Here is a 21,614-nt window from a genome sequence, read left to right as displayed (position 1 = left end):
TGGTTATTGCACCTCTGTATTTATGGTTATCTCTGTAATCTATTGCGTTCCTGTTTAAATCCGGATCATATGCTCCCACAATAAATAAACAAGCCCACTTGTATACCTTGCATGCACTAAAATGATCCGTCGTCAGTGACATAAATTCCCATCACCTCCAATGGTGTCAAGGCCATGAGTCTGTGTTTGGCATGCAACAAGTTGGGTGGGCGCGCTCCTGGTTATGTGCGATGAGCCGGGTGAGCAATGAGTCGGTGGTGCGATGAGTTGGTGAGCGGGTGAGTCAGTTGCAACGAAAGGTTTCGATGACAGGATGAGTTGGAGAAGTGCGACGAGCTGGGGTGGTCGGTTAAAGGCACCTGGGGCATGAGCGTGACGATCCAACAGAGGTCGAAAAACCAAAATTCCACTAAGTGTGTGAACTTGGTGAAGGTGAAATTATATCACACATGTGAACCTGGTAGGGCGGTGACATGGGTGAGCCGACATTAAGCTGAGGCACTATGGGTTGAATGGGCAGGTCGACCTAGGCAGGCCGATCGATGACATATTTGTGTGGAGACATATACAAAGGCAAACACATGGAGAGGAAAGGCAACAAGTTTTGAAGTTCAATCATTCTAAGGCGAGTTCATGGAGAAGGTGAGCAAGCAAGAGAGAGGGCGAATGAGCTAAGGGTGAGGTGCAGACAGCTCTTGGCCACAGTAGCAAGCCGAGGCGAAAACAGAATGCATGTTCAGCAGATGAGTTGTGGTTTGGGCGGGTGACCCGTGAAGGGCACGCTACACAATGGGCGGACCGAGTGGCATGACGATGACTTGGGATGCACGCTGGCGAGTTGGGATGTACGATGGAGATTTGGGCTAAATGACAGCGGTTCTGCAAAACATTAGTTTGCGGTACGATGGGGGTAGGTCTGTGGTGCGACTGCGGCTAAGTCGGTGGTATGATGGTGGGCAGAGTGCGACTGTGATTGCGGTAGGACATGCGGAGGTGCAGACAGGCATCGGGAGAGTTAGGCGAGCTGCGGGTAGGTGCCGGGCAGGGTGACACTCTGCAGGCACGAGCTGAATAATGTGACTTGCTGACGATTGCAACAGGCGGTATGACCAACGGACGATGAGTTGTTGTGAAGGGTGGCTAGGGGGGTGGGTGCCTCTGCCTGACTAGCTGGGTGACCCGACCCGCCAAGGGCGGGTGCCCCGAACAATGGTTCAAGTGGACCAAATGGTGTAGGCCAATTTGCACAGTTTTGAAAAAAATTGAGAAGGGGAATTTGGGGTTTCCTCTCAAAGACTATATCTATATATTTTATGAAAGATTGTTATTATCATTTTGGGCAGACTCATATTCAGGGAATTTCCCCTCCCATTAAATTGTATCCGCTATGCATATGTGTAAATGGTAATAATGATGAAGATGACTAATTGAATGCTTCCACTGTGTGTATGAATGTAATACTTAGAAAGTGAAAAATAAACTAAGTATGGAATGTTAGGTGTGATCCACACTTGTAAGTGTTGTTAGAAAGAAAATAGGTGGTGCTGTCGCACCCCCCTTCGTGCAGCTGAAAGACTACAGCCAGGGTAGGGGCATGATAGTTGGTATCAGAGGCCTATTGAATACCGGACGAGAAGTGTTACACTTCGTGACAAGTTTAATAAGGGTGAAGCATTGTGCTTGGGCCAAGCTAAGTGGCAAGACATGGCAGGTTTGAAAGAATGCCAAGGAAGCTCTTACTGACCTTATACAGGTTGAAGCACATGAAAGAAGAGAACCCACGGATCTGAGATGAACTTGAAGTCTTGGAAATAAATGCTGAAGGCAAACTTCTTCGACTTGGTTGGGCAATGAAGCAGGATGTAGTTGTAGATTGTGATGATGAAGAAGAGGAAGTCACAATGTTTGACGATGTTGCAGATATGAAAACAATGGAGGAGGAACTTGAAATTGATCAAGTTGGACCAGGAACGTACAGTTTGTAGACATTGGTGGATGAGGACACTCACATGGAGGAGCCTCATGGTGAAGTAAGTATTCATATTATTACTTGTGTTTCATTGGATCTTTTAGAGGATGAGCCATATACAGGGAAGGGAAAAGTTAGTTTTCCGATGTAGTGGAAGATCTTACCATGGATTTCTATGATGATACCTTGTATGGAGAAGCAAGGACCATTGACTGTTGTAGAGCTTGTTAGGGTTGTTTGTGACCTTATGGAAGAAGGTGCAAATGCCTATGACAAGGGAAGAATGTGACGATCATTGCAGAGGAATGGGTCATGCTTTAGCCATATGGAGAATTGGTTAAGTGCCTGGCATGACTCATGGATAGATTAGAGAGAAAGCACACACTTGATGCTACTTGGGTGGATTTCTCATGGTCGAGACCAAGAGGCAGTCTTGGTGGAACCTTTAGTGGGGGAGTTATGATGGAAGGAACTCCTATGACTTGATGATATATATGGTTTGGGTGATTATGGGAACTAGACTCGAGTCATGGATGAGGATGACCGATGTTGTGAGGGGTCTACTTAGTTGGACAACATAGGAAGCTTGAGTCATGGACATCGAGTTGGGAAAATGGAGCATGCAAGTATTATGCAGGGACATTATGTAGGTGTGCTTGTAGAGATGTCACTTATGGACATCCAATGAGGAGTCTCGAGGTAGGGGATGTTGTGTGGATGGATTCGCTGATGTGACATGGAGATATTTTACTTATGAGCCAATGGGGATGTTATGAACTTGGGTACAACAAGGCCATGGACTTTGTGGAGCTATGAGGAGACTATGGAGTATTCCTACTGCATGGGGAGCTGAGGCATCTTGCAGAGACCTTTGGGGGTTGAGATAGGCATGCTTACTAAGATGTTGGTTGGAGATGACTCATGGAGCTCACAATGACATGAGGCTGTAACTTTTGGGGACTTTATATGATAGTTGACTTGGAGGATCTAATGCATTGAGGAGCTGAGGTCGGGTACTTTGATGCAGTATGGAATGCATACTTTTGAGTACATTTATGGGGTGTGCTTGAGAGAGTGACTTGATATGGAGGATTGATATGACACACTTTGGAGTGATGGAGTTACAACGATGATGATGCCTTGGTGGCAACACTTGGGCATGGGTTGAGCCGAGACTTAACCACTTTTGATACATGGGAGCTGATTTGTCTATGACCATGGGCATCACATGGATGATGAGACAAGGGTATACTTGTTTCTTTGGTAGACTTGAGGGATGGCACATTACAGATATGATAGAGGTTACTTCATGGACCTGGATGTGGCACATTGAGAGTCAATTTGAAGGGAGGATCTCTTCACTTTGAGGAGATGGATCTTACACATATACGGATGATGATGTTGGGATAGATGAGATTGATTAACATGCAACAGATTGACACCAACATCATGGACAACATGTTGCAGATGAGATGGAAGTTACTTCATGGACCTGGGCATGGCTTACTTACATTTTGATGGAGATGGAGATGGATTCTTGATCGAGTTGATGTTGTGGCAGGATGTTGATAGAAATGACTGATGGTGGCATGAGGATGTGCATTCTCATGGTTTGAGTGTAAAAGTTGGATTAGATACCTTACTAGTTTAGATCATGGGGCTCGAGCAGTGTACTAAGATGTGTTAGCATTCTGTTGGAGTATCATGGCAGCAATTCACATGATGACGATACATGATGGGGTTGACACGATATGTTGCAGTGAGCATGTAGCTCGATTTGGAAGGGTCAGTTCCATGGTGAGGAAGCATGTGGAGATTGCGACAGATGTGGCTGATGATCATGGATTGAACAGACTTTCCGCTTTATGGAGACATGAGCCTTTATGGTTTGTGCGATGGCAGAGCAGAGGTGGGTAGCATGGAAATTTTGGATGTTGGATCTAGTGACACTTTGCAATGTCGTATGACGGTGTTGTCGAGGACGACAACCATTTAGAGTGGGGGAGTATGTCAAGCCCATGGGTCAGTGGTTAGCATGCGACAAGTTGGGTGGGTGCGCTCCTAGTTATGTGCGACGAGCCAGGTGTGCGACGAGTTGGCGGTGTGATGAGTTAGTGAGAGAGTGAGTTGGTTGCAATGAAATTTAAGACGATGGGCAAGTTGGAGAAGTATGACAAGCTGGGGCGCTTGGTTAAAGGTGCCTAGGGCATGAGCGTGACAAGCCAACAAAGGTCGAAAAACTAAAATTCTACTAAGTGTGCGAACTTGGCGAAGGCAAACTTATATTGCACATGTGGACTTGGTGGGGAATCGACATGGGCGAGCCAACATTAAGTTGGGGCGTGTTTGGCTTAATGGGTAGGTTAGCATGGCCAGGCCAACCCATGACATATTCGTGTGGAGGCATATACATAGGCAAACACATGGAGAGGAAAGGAAACAAGTTTTGAATTTCAATCATTCTAAGGTGAGTTCATGGAGAAGGTGAGAAAGAAAGAGAGTGGGTGAATGAGCTAAGGGTGAGGTGCAGACGATTCTTTGCCATAGCACAAAGCCGAGGAGAAAATAGAACGCAGCTTCGGCATACGAATTGTAGGTTGGGCAGGTGACCAGCGAAGGGCGCGCCACACGACAGGTGAACCAAGTGGCATGATGACGATTTGGGCTACACGCCGACAGGCTTGGCTGCACGACGATGAGTTGGGCCGAACAACAGCAGTTCTGAAGAACAGAAGTTTGTGGTGCAAGGGGGCAGGTCTGCGGTGTGACTGCAGCTAAGTCTGCGGTGCGACGGTGGGTAGACTACAACCGTGACTATAGTAGGACGTGCAGAGGTGTGTACGGGCATCGGGAGAGTCGGGTGAGCTGCTTGTGCGCGTCGGGCAGGGCGACATGCCATAGGCACAAGCTGAACGACACAACTTGCTGACAATTGTGACGAGCGGTAGGACTAGGGGTAGTGATTTGGTACGAAGGGTGGCTCGGGGGATGGGCATCTCTGCCCGATGAGCTGGGCAACCTGACACGGCAAGGGTGGGTGCTCCGAACAGTGGTTTGGGTGGAACAAATGGTGCAGGCTGAGTGCATGGTTTTGATAGAAATTGAGAAGGGGAATTTGGGGATTCCTCTCAAAGACTGTATCTATATAATTTATGAAAGATTGTTATTATCATGGTGGGTAGACTCATATTCAGGGAGTTTCCCCTCCCGTTAAATTGTATCCATCGTGCATATGTGTAAATGCTAATAATGATTAAGATGACTAATTGAATGTTTTTGCTATGTGTATGAATGTAATACTTAGAAAGTGAAAATTAAACTAAGTATGGAATGTTAGGCGTAATCCAAACTTGTAAGTATTGTTAAAAGAAAACGGGTGGTGGTGTTGCACCCCCCTTCGTGCGGTTGAAAGACTACCACCAGGGTAGGGGCATGACAAATGGGGTGTCAAGTGTTCTCACGAAGGATTTCATGTAATCAACAATAACACCTCACTGGGGGATGCTCTTTTTACCTTTTTAATTAAATTGATTAATTAAAAAAAATGTCATATGAATAATTGTAATATGAAGAGAGTTGTGGTTTTTTGGGCTTGTGCTATTAATAAGTTCTGGTATTGGCCCATGGTATTGTAACAAAGCCTATTTATAGATTAAGAATCTTCGTGGTAAAGTGTCTTAAGTTATATATTAATTTATTTATAATTAACAATAATAATAATAATTTAAAATAAAGTTCTAATTTAGTTTGTTTTTATGGTTTTTTTTTTTCACAACATAAGATGTATAATTAAATAAAAATTTTGATGATTATTGTGGATTGATTCCTATCATTAATTACCTTCCATTTAATTTATATGACTGCACTTTGTAACAATTTAACCTTCATAGAATATCCATAAAATATTTCTAGTAATAATTATAATTAAGGATTGAGATTTATCTTAAAAGTAATTATGTCATTTTTACTTACCAATGTAAATTAAAAATATGTCATGTTTACAAATCTCAATTTATTTTTTTATTCATTACATTATTATTAGTTATTATTGTTTTACTTAGTACATATCTTTTAAATATATTTTTAATTTATATATTAACTTTTTATATTAATAATTTTATAATTAGATATTTTTTATAATTTTTATCAAATATATTTTAAATATTTTGATATTCATTTTAAATTCTTATACCAATTATTTAATTTATATAATTAACCACTCAAACCAATTATTTAATTTATCTAATTAACAGCTCATATTAAAAAAAAATTATAAAATTAAAATTAAGAAATAAAAACATAAAACATTAAAACTATAAATAATTTAAACTATCAATTTGGAATTTTATAAAAAATTTAAAATATCAAAATTATTTATAATCTCACCCTTTATTAAAAAATTTAAAATTATTTATAATTTCACCAATTTATTAAAAAAATTAAATGACCATTTCTACTTTAACCATTCAACTTTATAATGCAAATTGCGCTTAGAGAACGTATGAGTTCAACCATCCGAGTATTATGCAAAAATTATAAAACTCACAATTCCCACAATCAAATGTAATAAAATAAGAGACCCTTGCCTTGTGGATCAACTTATCATCATCCTTTCATTCCTAAAGACAAGAATTCTAAGAACCTAGACCTCAATTTAACACAAATTAATATTAGACAAACTAAAATAAACACACAACGAGAGAACACAACCTAAAATGTTGCAAAGAAGGATTCCATATTTCCTACCTTACTCGCTGCCATCCATAAAATGTTAAGCCATTCTCCCAAGAAAAAAGGCCAAGACTTTCACCAACTTTGCAAACCTTCGCAAGTCAAGTCTCTAAGTCAGGAAAAAGACAAAGCTTACAGAAAGAGGTCAATTGTTTACCCTGACCTCCATAAAAACCCTCAATAATGCAACCCAATACCGCTATGCTCCCATGATAAATAAAAAAGCCCACTTGTATAGCTTGCATGCCCATGCATGCACTAAAATGATGCATGGTCAGTGACATAAATACCCATCACCTCCAATGGTGTAAAGCCCCCGAGTTGCAAAGCATTTGGCGAAGGGCACACGATGGGTGAGCGGGTGACGAGATGGGGCGACTGGAAAGTTGGGCACTCCTGCACGGTGTGATGACTTGGGTTGAATGAGAGGAAACGTGAAAGTCATATGAAAATGACTAAGTGTTGAGAAGTGCGATGGCGAACTTATATGGTGGGGCGGTCCCGGGTGTGGGCGCCCTCAACATGGCCTACGTTGGAGGAATTAGCGAAAAGCCAAAAGATGGGTCGGCTTGGCCATAGGCCGACGCCCCCATATTGGCCAAGCTACCAAATATATAGCGAATGGGTGGAAATGGAAATAAGGCATAAAATCAAAATCAAACATAAGTTGAAGGGTCCAAGGCGTCTTAGCTAGCAAGAGGTGTGAACTCCCTTGGTGCTCTGAAACTTAGGCGAAGGTGCAGGCAAAGCTAGCGGCCGAAGCACCCTAGCCGCAGAACTGAAAGGCAGTTCGAAGGGTCACAAGCTAAACGGAACCGTAGGCGAGTCGATTATTCAAGAGTAGATCGGCGAGTTGCTCACTAGTTCAGGCGGGTGAGCTAGCGTAGATCGGGTGAGTCTGAACGGAGGTTGGGTTGGGTCGGTGTCTGCGACTTGGGCGGGCACGGACGAAGGAGTAGGATGAACAACGGACAGTTGGCGTGTGCATTTGTCGGGTGAGTTGGGCGAGCTTAGGCGAACGCATCGTGGGTTGAACGAGCGCAGCTGACTCGTGCAAGGCGAGTCGGCATTCAAGCAGAGTTAGAACGTGCAACGGACGAGTCAACGTTCATGTGAACAATGAACACATTGGTGGTGACTTGGTCATTGAACGAGTCAGGCTGAACGAACTGCCTGGGCAGGAGCAAACGGTGTGGTGAGTTAAGGCAATCAGGGGGGCGACACAGTTGGCTGGTGCAACAAGATAAAATGTGGTTCGTTCGAGCGAGTTGGCACATCAAAAAAGTGGGTGTGTGCGGAGGTTGAACAGCAAGCTGGGCATCTGTGAAACGGTGAACGAACGGTGAGTTGTGTGATAGGAAAAGGAAGGAGCACAAGTGGACAGTGCGATGGGCAGGCGAGTTGCGGGCATGTGACATGACCCTGTAGTGCTGCATAGAAGCTGAACGATGAGGCACCGATTTTGAACGACGAGTTGGTGAGGCAGCCCGAAGGGTGCTTCTACCCGGTGAAAGGGTGAGGCTACACGATGGTGGAGACCAAGTGTAAATTTTATAGGTTGATTGTAAAATTTTAAAACTGCAGATTATCATTATTGTTGGGCAGACTCTTATTTGCAGGGAGTTTCCCCTCCTAAGTTATATCCATTGTGCACTTGTATTTAGATGATAATGATAATGTGTTTATAAATTTAATGTGAAAGTTTCCGTTGTGTTAATGAAAGATTGTACTTAGTAAATTGAAAAATAAACTAAGTATAGAAAGTAGGCATAGTCCACATCCGCAAGTATTGTTAAAAAGAAAGTGGTTGGTGGTGCCACACCCCCAATCGTGTGGTTGGAAGAGTACCGCCAGGGTAGGGGCATGATAGGTGGTATCAAAGCCCTGATTCAGAGAATGAGTTGAGTCAGTGGCTAATACGTGACGAAGAAAACCTGACAGGTGATTCAAGTTTGCAGGTGATTTTGGTTTATGGTATATACTAGATCACAAAGAAGGCAAATGGCTGAGAGGGCAGGTGAACCTCAGATTATGGCAGATGAATCAGGTCAATATGCTATAGTTGTTTTCTTTGACAAGTTTTTGGATCATATGGAGGAGATGGCTTCCGATATGGCTTCCATGAAGGCCAAGAGCATGCAGGTTCAAGATGGCTATGCGAAGGTGAAAGAGGAGCTTGAACATCTCAAAGCTCGATATGAGTATACTGAATGGCATTATGCACAAACGGAAGAAGAAGTCAAGAATATTGGTGAAGCAAGAGATCAAGGTTTGGCTAAAATCTTGAAATTGCAGAAAAATATTTGATGATGCTCGGAATGAGATCGTAGTTTTGAAGAGGGTTGTTGGTCACAACTTAGGTGGAGGTGTTTCTCATGTGAAAGTCAAGGAGCCAGATTCTTATGATGAGACGAGGAGTGAGAAAAATCTTGGTAACTTTCTATGGGATATGGAAGAGTACTTGGAGCATTTTGGGATGTCCGACGAGGAAACCAAAGTGAAGGTAGCTGCTCAATTCTTGATGAAAGATGCTAACATGTGGTGGCGAAGAAGAATGGACCAGATTTCCAATGCACAAGATGAAACATGGGATGCAAGGATGAAGATAAAATACATAAAGCAAACAGGAAGTCTACAGGCATATCAGCGAGAGTTCTCAAGTGTAGTTTCGGAACTTCCAGACATGGTGGAAAGGGACAAGGTGTTCAACTTCATTATAGGTCTAAAACCTTGGGTGCGGAATGAAGTGAAGAGGCAAAAGATAAAGACACTTGACGAGGCATTTGCTATTGTGGATTGTTTGGTAGAACACTATGATGAGGGTTCTAATGAGAAGAAGAAAAAGAATGACAAGCCGAAAGAGGAGCCTTTGAGATCATATGATAAGATGAAGACGAAGAAACCGTTGAAGTGTTGGATATGTGAGGAACCACACATGGTGAATAATTATCCTTCAAGACCAAAGGTGGTTTCCATGGCACAATCCAATGCGAAGAAGAAAGAAGAGACTTTTGTAGGGGTTATGCAGATTCTAGGAGCTGCAATGGCTATGGAAGCGGACTCACGGAGAGACCCGGAAAGAAACAAGTTGGAGTATGTTGAGATGAAAGTTGGGAGTGGGAATGTGCTTACTATGGTGGATAGTGGCGCAACTCACAACTTTATGAGTGAGGATACTACAAGAAGGATTGGACTGAAGTTTGTACCAGTGCAGGCGCAAATGAAGGCAATGAATTTTGCTTCGAATTCCGTGATTGGTGTGGCTAAAAAAGTGGACACAACACTTGGTGAATGGACTGGGAAAGTCGATTTCACTGTGGTGAAGATAGATGACTATGAAGTTGTACTAGGCATGGAGTTTATGAAGCAATTTGAAGCTATGGTTATTCCCCATTTGAAGAAATTTTACATTTACGACAGATGAGAGGATGTACCTATCAGTGTTCTGACTGTAGGAGTAACTAAGCCCAAATCTAAATTGACAACGATGAATATGGAGATTGAGAAGTGAGATGAAAAAAATCTGTAAGTGGTTGTCTATTGCAAAGGTGAAGCTTGCGAAGTAGTCACGGGTTATCAGGACATTCATAGATAGCATCTTGGATCTATCTAGGAGGCTGGAGGTAGTGGAGGATGACGATGACGAAGAGTATGTGAGGCCGAATGATCAGATGGAGGATCGAGAGGCATACTTGCATAGAATGGAAGTGGAGGATCTAGATAGATGGATTGAGCTGATTGGAGAGGGGAAGCCTTTAGGCTCTACTCCCTTCTCATCTTCTTAGACTATCATGGAGAATGAGGCTCATTGTTAGCTGCTCATGGCAGTGAGTCTCTAAACACTTTGAGCATGCATCTCGGGCTGAGATGACACAGATTGGCAGGTAGCATGCAGTGGACAGTCATGATGATGTGAGGCATGAGTTCTTGTAGAGGCGATGCATGGTTGGATTAGCTACCCAACTAATCACTGACGTGAGGGGTACCAGCACATGATTCCTTACAGAGCAGTGGCATATCTATGGCGTGAGGTAGGTTGATGGGTGTACACATCTGGATTACCCTTTGCATATAGTTTATGTGTGGGATGATGATCTTGGCTATAGATAGTTGCTAGGATGAAGAATTGTCAAGGGTGACAATGACTTGGAGTTAGGGAGGATGTAAAGCCCCTGAGTTGCAGAGCGTTTGCTGAAGGAAGCACGGCGGGCAAGTGGGCGACGAGCTGGGGTGACTGACGAGTTAGGTGTGCCCGCACAGTGTGACGAGTTGGGCTGAACGGGAGGAAACGCGAAAGTCATCTGAAAATGACTACGTTGAGAAGTGCGATGGCGAACTTATATGGTGGGGCGGTCTCGAGTGTGGGCACCCTCACCATGGTCGACATTGGAGGAATTAGCGAAAAGCCAAAAGATGGGTCGGCTTGGCGATAAGCCAACGCCCCATATTGGCCGAGCTACCATATATATAGCGTGGGCGGAAATGGAGATAAGGCATAAAATGAAAATCAAACGTAAGTTGAAGGGTCCAAGGTGTTTTAGCGAGCAAGAGATGTGAGCTCCCTTGGCACTCTGAAAGTTAGGCGAAGGTGCAGGCAGAGCTAGGGGCCAAAACACCCTAGCCGCAGAACTAGAAGGCATTTCGGAGGGCTGCAGGCAGAACGGAACCGCAGGCGGGTCGATCGTTCAGGCGTAGACCGACGAGTCGTTCGATGGTTCAGGCAGGCAAGTTGGCGCAGATTGGGTGAGTCTGAATAGAGGTTGGGTTGGGTCGACGTCCACGAGTTAGGCGGGCGCACACGAAGTCGTCAGCTGAATGAAACACGGTTGGCGTGTGGGTTTGTCGAGTGAGCTAAGCGAGCTTGGGAGAACACATCGTGGGTTGAACGAGTGTGGGTGACTCGTGCAAGGCGAGTCGACGTTCGGGCAGAGTTGGAACGTGCGACAGACGAGTTGACATTTAGGTGAAAAACAAGCGTTGGTGGTGACTCGATCGATGAACAAGTCGGCCTGAACGAAGCACCCGACCAGGAGTAATGGTGCGGCGAGTCAAGATAGTCAGGCGGGCGACACGGTTGGTGGGTATGACAAGTTGAACAGTGGTTCGTTCAGGCAAGATGGCACACCAAAATGGTGGGTGTGTGCAGAGGTTGAACGGCGAACTGGGCACCGGTGAAATGATGAACGAATGGTGGTTGTGTGACGAAGGTTCGTGCAACGGGCGAGCGAAGGAGTGCGGGCGGACAGTGTGACGGGCAAGCGAGCTGCGGGCATGTGACACGACCCGACAGCGCTGCACGACAGTTGAACGATGGGGTGCCTATTGTAAACGACGAGTTGGTGAAGCAGCCCAAAGGGCGCGTCTACGCAGTGAAAGGGCGAGGCTGCACGGTGGTGCAGAACAAGTGTAATTTTATAGGTTGATTGTAAAATTGTAAAACTTAAGATTATCATTATTGTTGGGCGGACTCTTATTTGCAGGGAGTTTTCCCTCCCAAATTATATCCACTGTGCACTTGTATTTAGATGATAATGATAATGTGTTTATGAATGTAATGTGAATGTTTCCACTATGTTAATGAAATATTGTACTTAGCAGATTGAAAAATAAACTAAGTATACAAAGTAGGCATAGTCCACATCTGCAAGTATTGTTAAAAAGAAAGTGGTCGGTGGTGCCGCACCCTCGATTGTGCAGTTGGAAGAGTACCATCAGGGTAAGGGCGTGACAAATGGGGTGCCAAGCGCTCTCACCAAGGCTTTCGCATAATCAACAATAACACTTCCAATGGGGGATGCTCTTTTTACCTTTTTAATTAAATTGATTAATTAAAAAAATGTCATATGAATAATTGTAATATGAAGAGAGTTATGTTTTTTTGGGATTGTGGTATTAATAAGTTGTCATATTGGCCCATGGTATTGTAACAAAGCGGATTTATAGATTAAGAATCTCCAAGGTAAAGTGTCTCAAGTTATATATTAAAATTTCTTTTATAATTAACATAATAATAATAATTTAAAATAAAGCTATATTTTAGTTAGTTTTTATGTTTTTTTTTAATTTTCACAACATATATTGGCCCATGGTATTGTAACAAAGCGGATTTATAGATTAAGAATCTCCAAGGTAAAGTGTCTCAAGTTATATATTAAAATTTCTTTTATAATTAACATAATAATGATGATGATGATGATGATGATGATGGTTAACGTCCGCTGAGACCAAATAATGGTCTATCGGACCTAAAGAAACAAATTATCTATTTTGATTTAAGATTTTATTCCTATGCTCAAAAAGCTTGGAGAGAAGCCTCCCGAGCTCACTATAATTTTGACATTGTAAAAGGCTAGGAAGGTCAGTATTGTAACAAAGATTGTAAAACTGAGATCTAATGTGGTTATACGCGGGGCACTCTAAGAGGAAGTGGTTTTCATCCTCAATGTTCCTATTCTCACATATATGGCAGATCCTTTCCATCCATGGCATTTTAGGAACTGCCCAACGACCTGTTTCACTATGGAGCTCATGAGAATTCATTCTAATCGTTGCTATATTAATTTTCTTCTTTGAGCTAGTTAAAATAGAGAGATACTTTTGATCTTCTAGGGTGGGGTTGATGACCTTCTTATAATAACTTAATTTTCTTTTAGCCGCTAAGTCTTTCTCACACCACATTTTTTCTTTGAACTTAGAAGTAACAATATCTTTAACGTTATTTATGTTTTGCAATGCATCATTTTCGTTGATCTCCCAATAGTTTAACCAGGCCCTTGTGTCTTTATGCCACCCTCGATTGAGCCTTAGGTGGTTTTGTCTAGAATTTAAAGCTAGCTTAGGAAGTCTATGATCGTCTATGTTACTGATTTTGTGCTTGTACAACAAAAACCTAAGCATAGCTAGGCTCTCAATAGGGGAAAGACCTGCTTCTATAAGGAGAATAGGATAGGGTGTATGAATTTTAATTTTCAAGTTATAAGTTATAAAACGCTTCTGGATTTGCTCAATCTTTCTCCATGATTATCTAGAGATGCTGCAACCCCAAACCTCACAGCCATATAAGATAACAGGAGTGACTAAAGTTTCAAAGAGGAACTTCTTTTTATCCCACATTACAAGGTTTATTATTTTACAATTATTTTCAAGACCAAAGTAAGCTTTCCACCCCCCATTAATCCTTTTCTCAATGCTATGGTTCCAGTTGAGCTTGTGATGAATATCAATTCCTAGGTACTTGTAAGAATACACTTCCTCCAAGTTATTATTGTCATACATAAAATTAGCGTAAGTGTCCTTCTTGGATTTGATAATCATAACTTTTGTTTTGTCGGTGTTAACAGTCATACCCATGGTAGAGCAGAAATCCTTAAGAAGCCTGAGTTTCTTATTAAGATCAGATGGGCACCTTGCCAAAAGAACAATATCGTCAGCATAAAGAAGAAGGATGACGACTATCCCAGCTAAGATCATGCCATCACATCCTGCTTCCTCTAAATAGCCTTCGAGCTTATCGATGTAAATGCCAAATAGGGTAGGGGAGAGGGGGCAACCTTGTTTAACTCCGATGTTACACTTATTATCTTTCGACCACCCTTCATTGCTCTTTAGCTTGGCAATTACATTCTCGTATAACCTTATAGTGGCAGCTCTCAACTCGAGAGGAACCTTTAGCTCTTCTAATTTATTCCAAAGGTTGTATCTAGGAACCGTATCGAAAGCCTTTCTAAAGTCCACAAAGCAACAAAATAAATTGGATTTATCATTACGACATTCCTCCGCAATGATCCTAAGCGTAACAAGGTGGTCTATTGTTGAGTGATGCCTTCTGAAACCTGCTTGGCCTTTAGCCCGCTTACCTTCACTTTCAAGCCACATGCTTAACTTCTTTTCCAAAATACTACCATATAACTTGGCTAAGAGAGGGCTGATCATAATTGTTCGATAATTAGAGGGGTTATTTGTATCCCCACTTTTAAAAATAGGGATAATGAGGCTCTCAGTCCAAGGTTTAGGGAACCCTTGCTTGACTGCTTGATTGAAAAGCTTGTGGATGTGCGGGATGAGGACAGGACCTCCAATTTTTAAGATTTCCGCTTGGTAACCTTCAATGTCCTTAGCTTTCCCATTAGCGAGGCGATTAACCCCAAACTTAATGTCTTCTAAAGAGAAAACTTCTTTCGTTGTGAGAAGGGTTTCCAAATTATCCATGACATTTGGAGATTCATAAAGCTTTTTAAGATAGGAATTCCAATCGTGAAGAGCAATTTTATTATTATCGTGAAGCTTTTTATTATTATTTTAAATTATTAATAATAATTTAAAATAAAGCTATATTTTAGTTAGTTTTTATGTTTTTTTTAATTTTCACAACATTAGATGTACAATTAAGTAAATCTTTTGATGCTTATTATGGATTGAAGCCTATCATTAATTACCATTCATTTAATTTATATAACTGTACTGTGTAAGAAATTAACCTTCATAGAATATCTATAAAATATTTTCAGTGATAATTATAAGGGTTGAGATTTATCTTAAAAGTAATTTTGTCATTGGAAAGATAAAAATATGTAGTGTTTACAAATCTCAATTCACTTTTTATTTATTACATCATTATTATTATTAGTTATTATTGTTTTACTTAGTACATATGTTTTCCATATATTTTAATATATATATTAATGAGTTTATAATTAGATTTTTTTAATATTTTTTTATCAATTATATTTTAAATGTTTAAATATTAATTTAAATTATTATACCAATTATTTAATTTATATAATTAACCACTCCTATTGAAATAAAATGAACTATAAAATTAAAATTATAAAATAAAACCATAAAACATTAAAATTATAAATAATTTAAACTATCAAATTGAAATTTTATAAACTTTTTAAAATATCAAAATTATTTATAACCTCGCCGTTTATTAAAAAATTAAAATTATTTATAATTTGACCAATTTATTATTAAAAAAATTAAAATTATTTATAATTGGACCAATTTATTAAAAAATTTAAATGGCCATTTTTACTTGGATGCAAATTGGGCTCAGAACGTATGAGTTCAACCATCCGAGTATTATCCAAAAATGATAAAACTCACAATAAAATTATTGTTAAATTTAATACACGAAGCGCGTGCTCCAATAAGGTTGTTTTGGCGGTGAGTTGAGTGGACGTTGATAGCCACTCACAGCGATAGGATTCTCTTTAGAGCAATCGCGAATCGTTGTAGATCATCCTCTCCGTGATTTGTTTAATGTCTGCTCCCGAAACAATGGATTCGCTGATCTTCTCACAGTTGGTAAATGCCTGTCTTGTCTGCAGCTTTTCAGTAGAAAGCCATATTCGTACCGGAGAACGCAGCCCAATCAACATGGAAAAATTAAAATCTTGATTCAACAGCACATTTATAGCCTCGGTATACAACGCCTTTATATATATTAGGTAGGCGACAAGCTCTCGAAATTTTATAAAATCAAACAGTCTGCACGACTCTCGCCACTCAGAGGTGGGAATCTTTGGCGCTTGTCAGATTATAAATTTATTCAAACGCAAATAAATGGTGACCAAGTGCCATATATGAGAAACAGTGGCGCACACTAATCAACTGTACATAATGCACTTTACATGGAATGCAGAAACTTCAGAGACTCGGTTCAAACAAATTAGGTCAGGCCAAATGGAAAGCTCCAATGATATACCATGTAACAGAACAGTGGAGAAAAGCTCTTGTACTAGTCTGGCAGGGTTCAGCAGGTAGACTTGTACTCATCTGACGAGGATCGCTTCGCTCGGTACATAAGGCTACTGTAGGTTACATGGTTTAATAGTGGAATCTATCACCTCATCATCGACAAAGGGATGGAATTTGACTGGCGTCACAGGGTATTTTCTACATTTCTGATAAAATGATCAAAGCTGGTATTAGAGCTGCAGAAATCTTCAAATTTGAGGCATTTTTCAGATTTGAAATTCCTATAAGTACAAATGCCAACATCAAATACCAACAACTATAAATACCAATCAACATCCATAGAAAATTAAAATTTCATATTAAATTTGATAGTTATCACTGGTTATTATATCTACAAATGCAGGTTGACCTATCAAGTAGATGAGCTCATAGCCAAGTAGATGAGCTCTTAGCCAACTAAAAACAATGTTATTCTTTTACCTATTACAATGTTAATATAATAGCATTTTTAGCCAAATAAATATTTATGCGGAAATAAATTGTTCTCATATTATATCACCACTCTAACAACTCATAAAAGCTATATGTGAACTTACAACTCACAAAAGCTTGAAAAGTATCTTCTTTAGTAACTATAACACCCTCCCATAAGCTAAACATAGGGAGAAAACAAAAACTTAGTATTGGGTTCCCACAACAAGGCTTGTCAAGGTACCAAAGTACAATAATAACCTCTCATAAGAAAAGAGAAGGAGAAAACCTCGGGAAAAACTCCTTCCCAAAATAGAGAGAGACATACGCTGAAATGTGATGAAAGCAACCCAAAGCTGCCAACTGTGTAAATCTTTGAAGTTGAGGGCACTAATGGTGTCTGTGATCTCATGCATGTCCACAACCTTCTTGAAAAACTCGTAGGCTCATTGAAGGAGGTGATCTTAGTGTGGCAAGAACCATGAGCTACCTCTCACAAACATGATATCGAAGATTACCGATGTTGAGGAGATGTAAGAAACAACCTAGTCCCCATGAGGACGAGATTAGAACATGTTTCATTACCATCTTAGCCAACTTTGTTATGAAACCAAGAGCTACGAGGATTGTATGTATAGATCTAAGATGAGAGGGAAAAGAGCAGGCTGAAGCAACATCAACATGGGCTTCTTTCTTGACTATGATGCTTTCTTGTCCTTCACAATGGTGGAGGTGGGCATGATGTGGCAAAGCCCTAGGATTTGAAGAATTCAAAGCCTTACGGTGGAAACGACAACTCAATAGCCTATTTCTTTGCACATAGGGTGTTACATGTGAGAACTGTGATTAGCCAAAATTGGTCTATATTTCTTTATGCATATTTGGAAAGTCAAAGGCTTACTCCATGATTTGCAAATCAATAGAACTATGAACGTTTAAGGATTCCACAAATGCAACAATGTCATTTGCCATTGGGTCTCTGCAAAACTTGAGAGTACTCTGATTGTCACACCAAATGATAGTTGTATGATGGAACTAGATGCCCGACTTAGTGAGAAAGTTATGAAGCCAAAGTGTTTGAATAGTGACGCTGACCACTCCTCTGTACTCGGCCTCTGCTCATGATAAATAAATTGTTGATTGCTTTTTACTTCCAACATATGGGACCAAAACCCAAACTAAGCATGTACCAAGAAGTGGACTTGCGATCGAAGCTATCGCTAGCTCAATCAATATCTATGAAACCCATGAGATCCAATGCACAACATGTTGCATAGTGGATCCAATAACTAGAGATTCTGTAACCATGTATGAGAATGTTCTTGACAAATTTCCAATGTAACTCATGTGTCTCTTACATGTAACTGGAAACTGCCCGTGTTGCATATGAGAGATCTACTCGAGTGGGGATAAGATACAAAAGGCTCCCCACAAGTTGTCGATATAGGGTGTTGTCTACGAATGGTGTATCCTTGCCATCTTCAAGATGTATCCTAGATAAAAATGGTGTGCTATCAACTTGCAATCAATCATGTAGAATCTAACCAAGAGATCCTTGTCAACTTAGTCTGAGATAGCTTGATGTCCAAAGCATCCTAATTGATCTCAAGACCAAGAAATAGTGTAGTAGACGTAATTATGTCATAGGGAACCTATCATGCACAATGTCTTTGACCGTAGTAATCGTTGAAGTCAAACTTCTTATGTTCAGGAGGTCATCAACATATGGAACTAAGATCAATGATGAATCTAAGGTTCTCAACATGTAGATGTTTTGATCTGATTTACATCTCACAAAGTGTTGAAAAAAGAAGTAAGCATCCATCTTTGCATACCATGCTCTAGGCGCTTGCTTGAGGCCATAGAGTGACTTTTTAAGTTAGAATACTAAGGATTAGTTTTGTATGAACCCCTGAGGTTTCTCCATGTAAATCTCCTCTAAGAGATTGTCGTGAAGAAAGGCATTCTTCATGTCCATCTAGTGAACTTTCCACCCTCTCGTTGCTGCAACGGAAAGGGCCAATTGGATGGAGTCCATCTTTGCTACTAAAGAATTGGTCTCATCATAGTCTATCCCATGGATCTGCCAATCTTGCCTTGCAATTGCTCACTTGTCCATCTACTTCCTTCTTGGTCAAGTAGACCCATCTACATCTAACAAGCTTCATGTATGAAGGAAATGGAACTAGATCCCAAATTTGGTTCTCGAGAAGAGAGTTGCACTCCTACATAGTGGCCCCCGAGAAGGAATTCCTTGCAGCCTTTACATAGATCTATGAGTCTTAAATTGGAACCATGTTACAATACATGAAATAATTGGTTTAGTAGATATGAGTGCAAGAGGAAGCTCTATTACCATGTAAAAATAAACTGTTCTCACAATAAAATAATGTATTTATACAAATAAGGAAATTGGAAAAATAAAAACACCACTTCACAAAAGCCAAACTGATAAAAACAAACAACTCATAAAACCTATAAAAGTTAGGGAATATGAGCTAAACCAATAAAAATGTCTATGTGAACTTACCACTCACACAGTAACAATAACAATTTATACAAAATAGTCATTAAATTTATTAAAAAATGCATACAATAACTATACATTAACATTAAAGAGATAATATAATACATCATGTTGTCTAAAGGTCAGGCTCCCAATTTAGAGCTGCAGAAATGGATACCACACTAACCGATGTGTTTGCCAACCATATGAATATCCTAAAATCTGATTCAAGAACCAGAGCCAGAAATGCCCGACAATGAATATCACACTAGACCAGCTGTGCTTGCCAACCATATGAATCTCATACAGTCTGAGTTAAGAGCCGGAGGTTGCATCGCGTGATAATGGATATCACACCAATTGTTGTGTTTTCCGATATAAGAATCTCGTACACTTTAATAAGAATCAAAATAAGATTTTTTTAACTTAACTGCAACTCGATTGCAGATTCCTAAAATATGTAAAACAAAAGTGAAAAATGAATACAAGGCAAGATCGATGTATTGGCCACACTCTGATTTAAGAACCACACATGATCCGACGTTTGTGGTTGCCAAACTCTACTGGCCATTATTTTCAACATCGCATTCAGCAGGAAGATCTGATGGGAAAACCTTGTCTCTGTCTCTGCTCACCATCTTCGTCAGCGAACGAACGAGAGTAACGGGCGGATTTGAAGACGACTGCGAGCCATTTGGCGAATACAGCTGAAGGCCTTCGCCGGGCGACAAGAAGGCACCAGGGCCCTTGGGTATTTCAATGGCAATGTGAGGTATTATTAATGATCTTCGTCTACCTGAGGTTCCGTGATCAACCTCTGCATTTTTCTGCTTCTGGCTATCCCAAGAGAACATATTTGTTGAACTCTGTAGATTACATTCTTCTCCAGAGATTGGATTCTGCAACTGCTCCGAACTCAGATTGTCAGGAATCACTGAAGGAATTGTCTCTGGGATTGTACTGGAAACCTGCTCTTGTGTAGCGGATTTCAAAACTGGTTGCTCAGGCTGGACGCCGGTTCTGCAAAGGGGACAACTGGAATGTGAATGAAACCACATGTCAATACACTCAACATGAAAACTATGTCTGCAGTTGGGCAGAAGCCGGGCTTTTTCATTATCCTTAAAATCGGATAGGCAAACGGCGCAGTCCAGCCCATCTGCAAAATTCTGTGATTTATACAAAAACATGGGCAGAGTGGCTACCACAGCAGAATCCAACCCCACGTTACGCAGACTCGCGGGTTCCTGCCCTGTAAAATGAAACCAACGACGCGTAGAAGCTGATCTCCGTCTGGAAAATCCATTAGATTGCGTCCAAAACCATCTGGCATAAACATGCAGCAAAAAGACGAACCAAACTACAAGAACAAGAACTATTATAGCAGAAATCGTGATCTTATCGTTGATGGCATATCTCGGCCTACCATTATCAAGAGGAGGGAGAACAAATGGATCCTCGGAGCTCATCGCTGAATGCTCAAATTCTCCTGTATGAAATTGAAGCCAAGGAAATCTCGGAGAAGCTACAAACCTTGGTGTGATTAGACAAACTATACAACATACATAATAGTTAGACAACGCCCTTTATAACCATCGTCATCTTTGTAGACCACTGTCATATCCACATTGTGGACACTAGTCGAGTTCGGCGAGTAACTTGTGGAGGCCTAGAACTCTAACCATTTGGGTGATTCACGGGTTTCAACATTGGCTTAGGGTCATACACCGTGTACCCTTAATGCCATCACATGGCCTTTACGGCCTTGAGTATCTCTGCAAGATCTGTCACATTCACATACTTTCCAATTTCCATGCAACCTTGTTGACTTTGGTCACAAGTACACCTAACCACATGTGCATGGGTAAATGAAATGGCTTTGTTCTAATAGTAAACAACTATATTCCATGCACTCCTTCTTCGCTTGCCCATACCTCAACTATTCATATATATGAAGAGTCAGCTTGGATTGTGATTGATAATAAAGTAAGTTCAAATAACGATAATTTTTACATTTCAAATTTGGAACCAATAATTATATGAAGTGCTCAACTTCGACTGAAGTACTTTTTCATTATATAATAATAACGCAGCGATTATTTTATATGTATAAGTTAATGATTTCAGTCTAGGTTTTATGTTAGGGGGTCAAAGGCTAAATGTTTTACATGCTATATCATCTTTATTTATAATCTTGTTCATAATTATAATGGGATATTAGATATTAATAAATAT

At 40.7% G+C, this 21,614-nt stretch overlaps 1 protein-coding gene across 1 annotated transcript; it reads right to left on the bottom strand.

Moving 5' to 3' along the window:
- Nucleotides 1–19,414: 19,414 nt before the first annotated feature.
- On the bottom strand, nt 19,415–21,025 carry LOC149161690 (RING-H2 finger protein ATL5-like). The gene has a single exon (XM_089435556.1). It carries the CDS (start codon nt 20,846–20,848, stop codon nt 19,940–19,942), a length of 909 nt encoding a protein of 302 aa, XP_089291682.1. The 5' UTR covers nt 20,849–21,025; the 3' UTR covers nt 19,415–19,939.
- Between the last annotated feature and the right edge of the window lie 589 nt (nt 21,026–21,614).

This window comes from Pinus tabuliformis, chromosome 5_2 (assembly GCF_031772625.1).
Source record: "Pinus tabuliformis cultivar Carrire ecotype Pingquan chromosome 5_2, CPIR1, whole genome shotgun sequence".
Taxonomy (NCBI): domain Eukaryota; kingdom Viridiplantae; phylum Streptophyta; class Pinopsida; order Pinales; family Pinaceae; genus Pinus; species Pinus tabuliformis.
The sequence above is the reverse complement of the archived record's forward strand: the minus strand, read 5'-3'. Positions and strand labels throughout refer to the sequence as shown.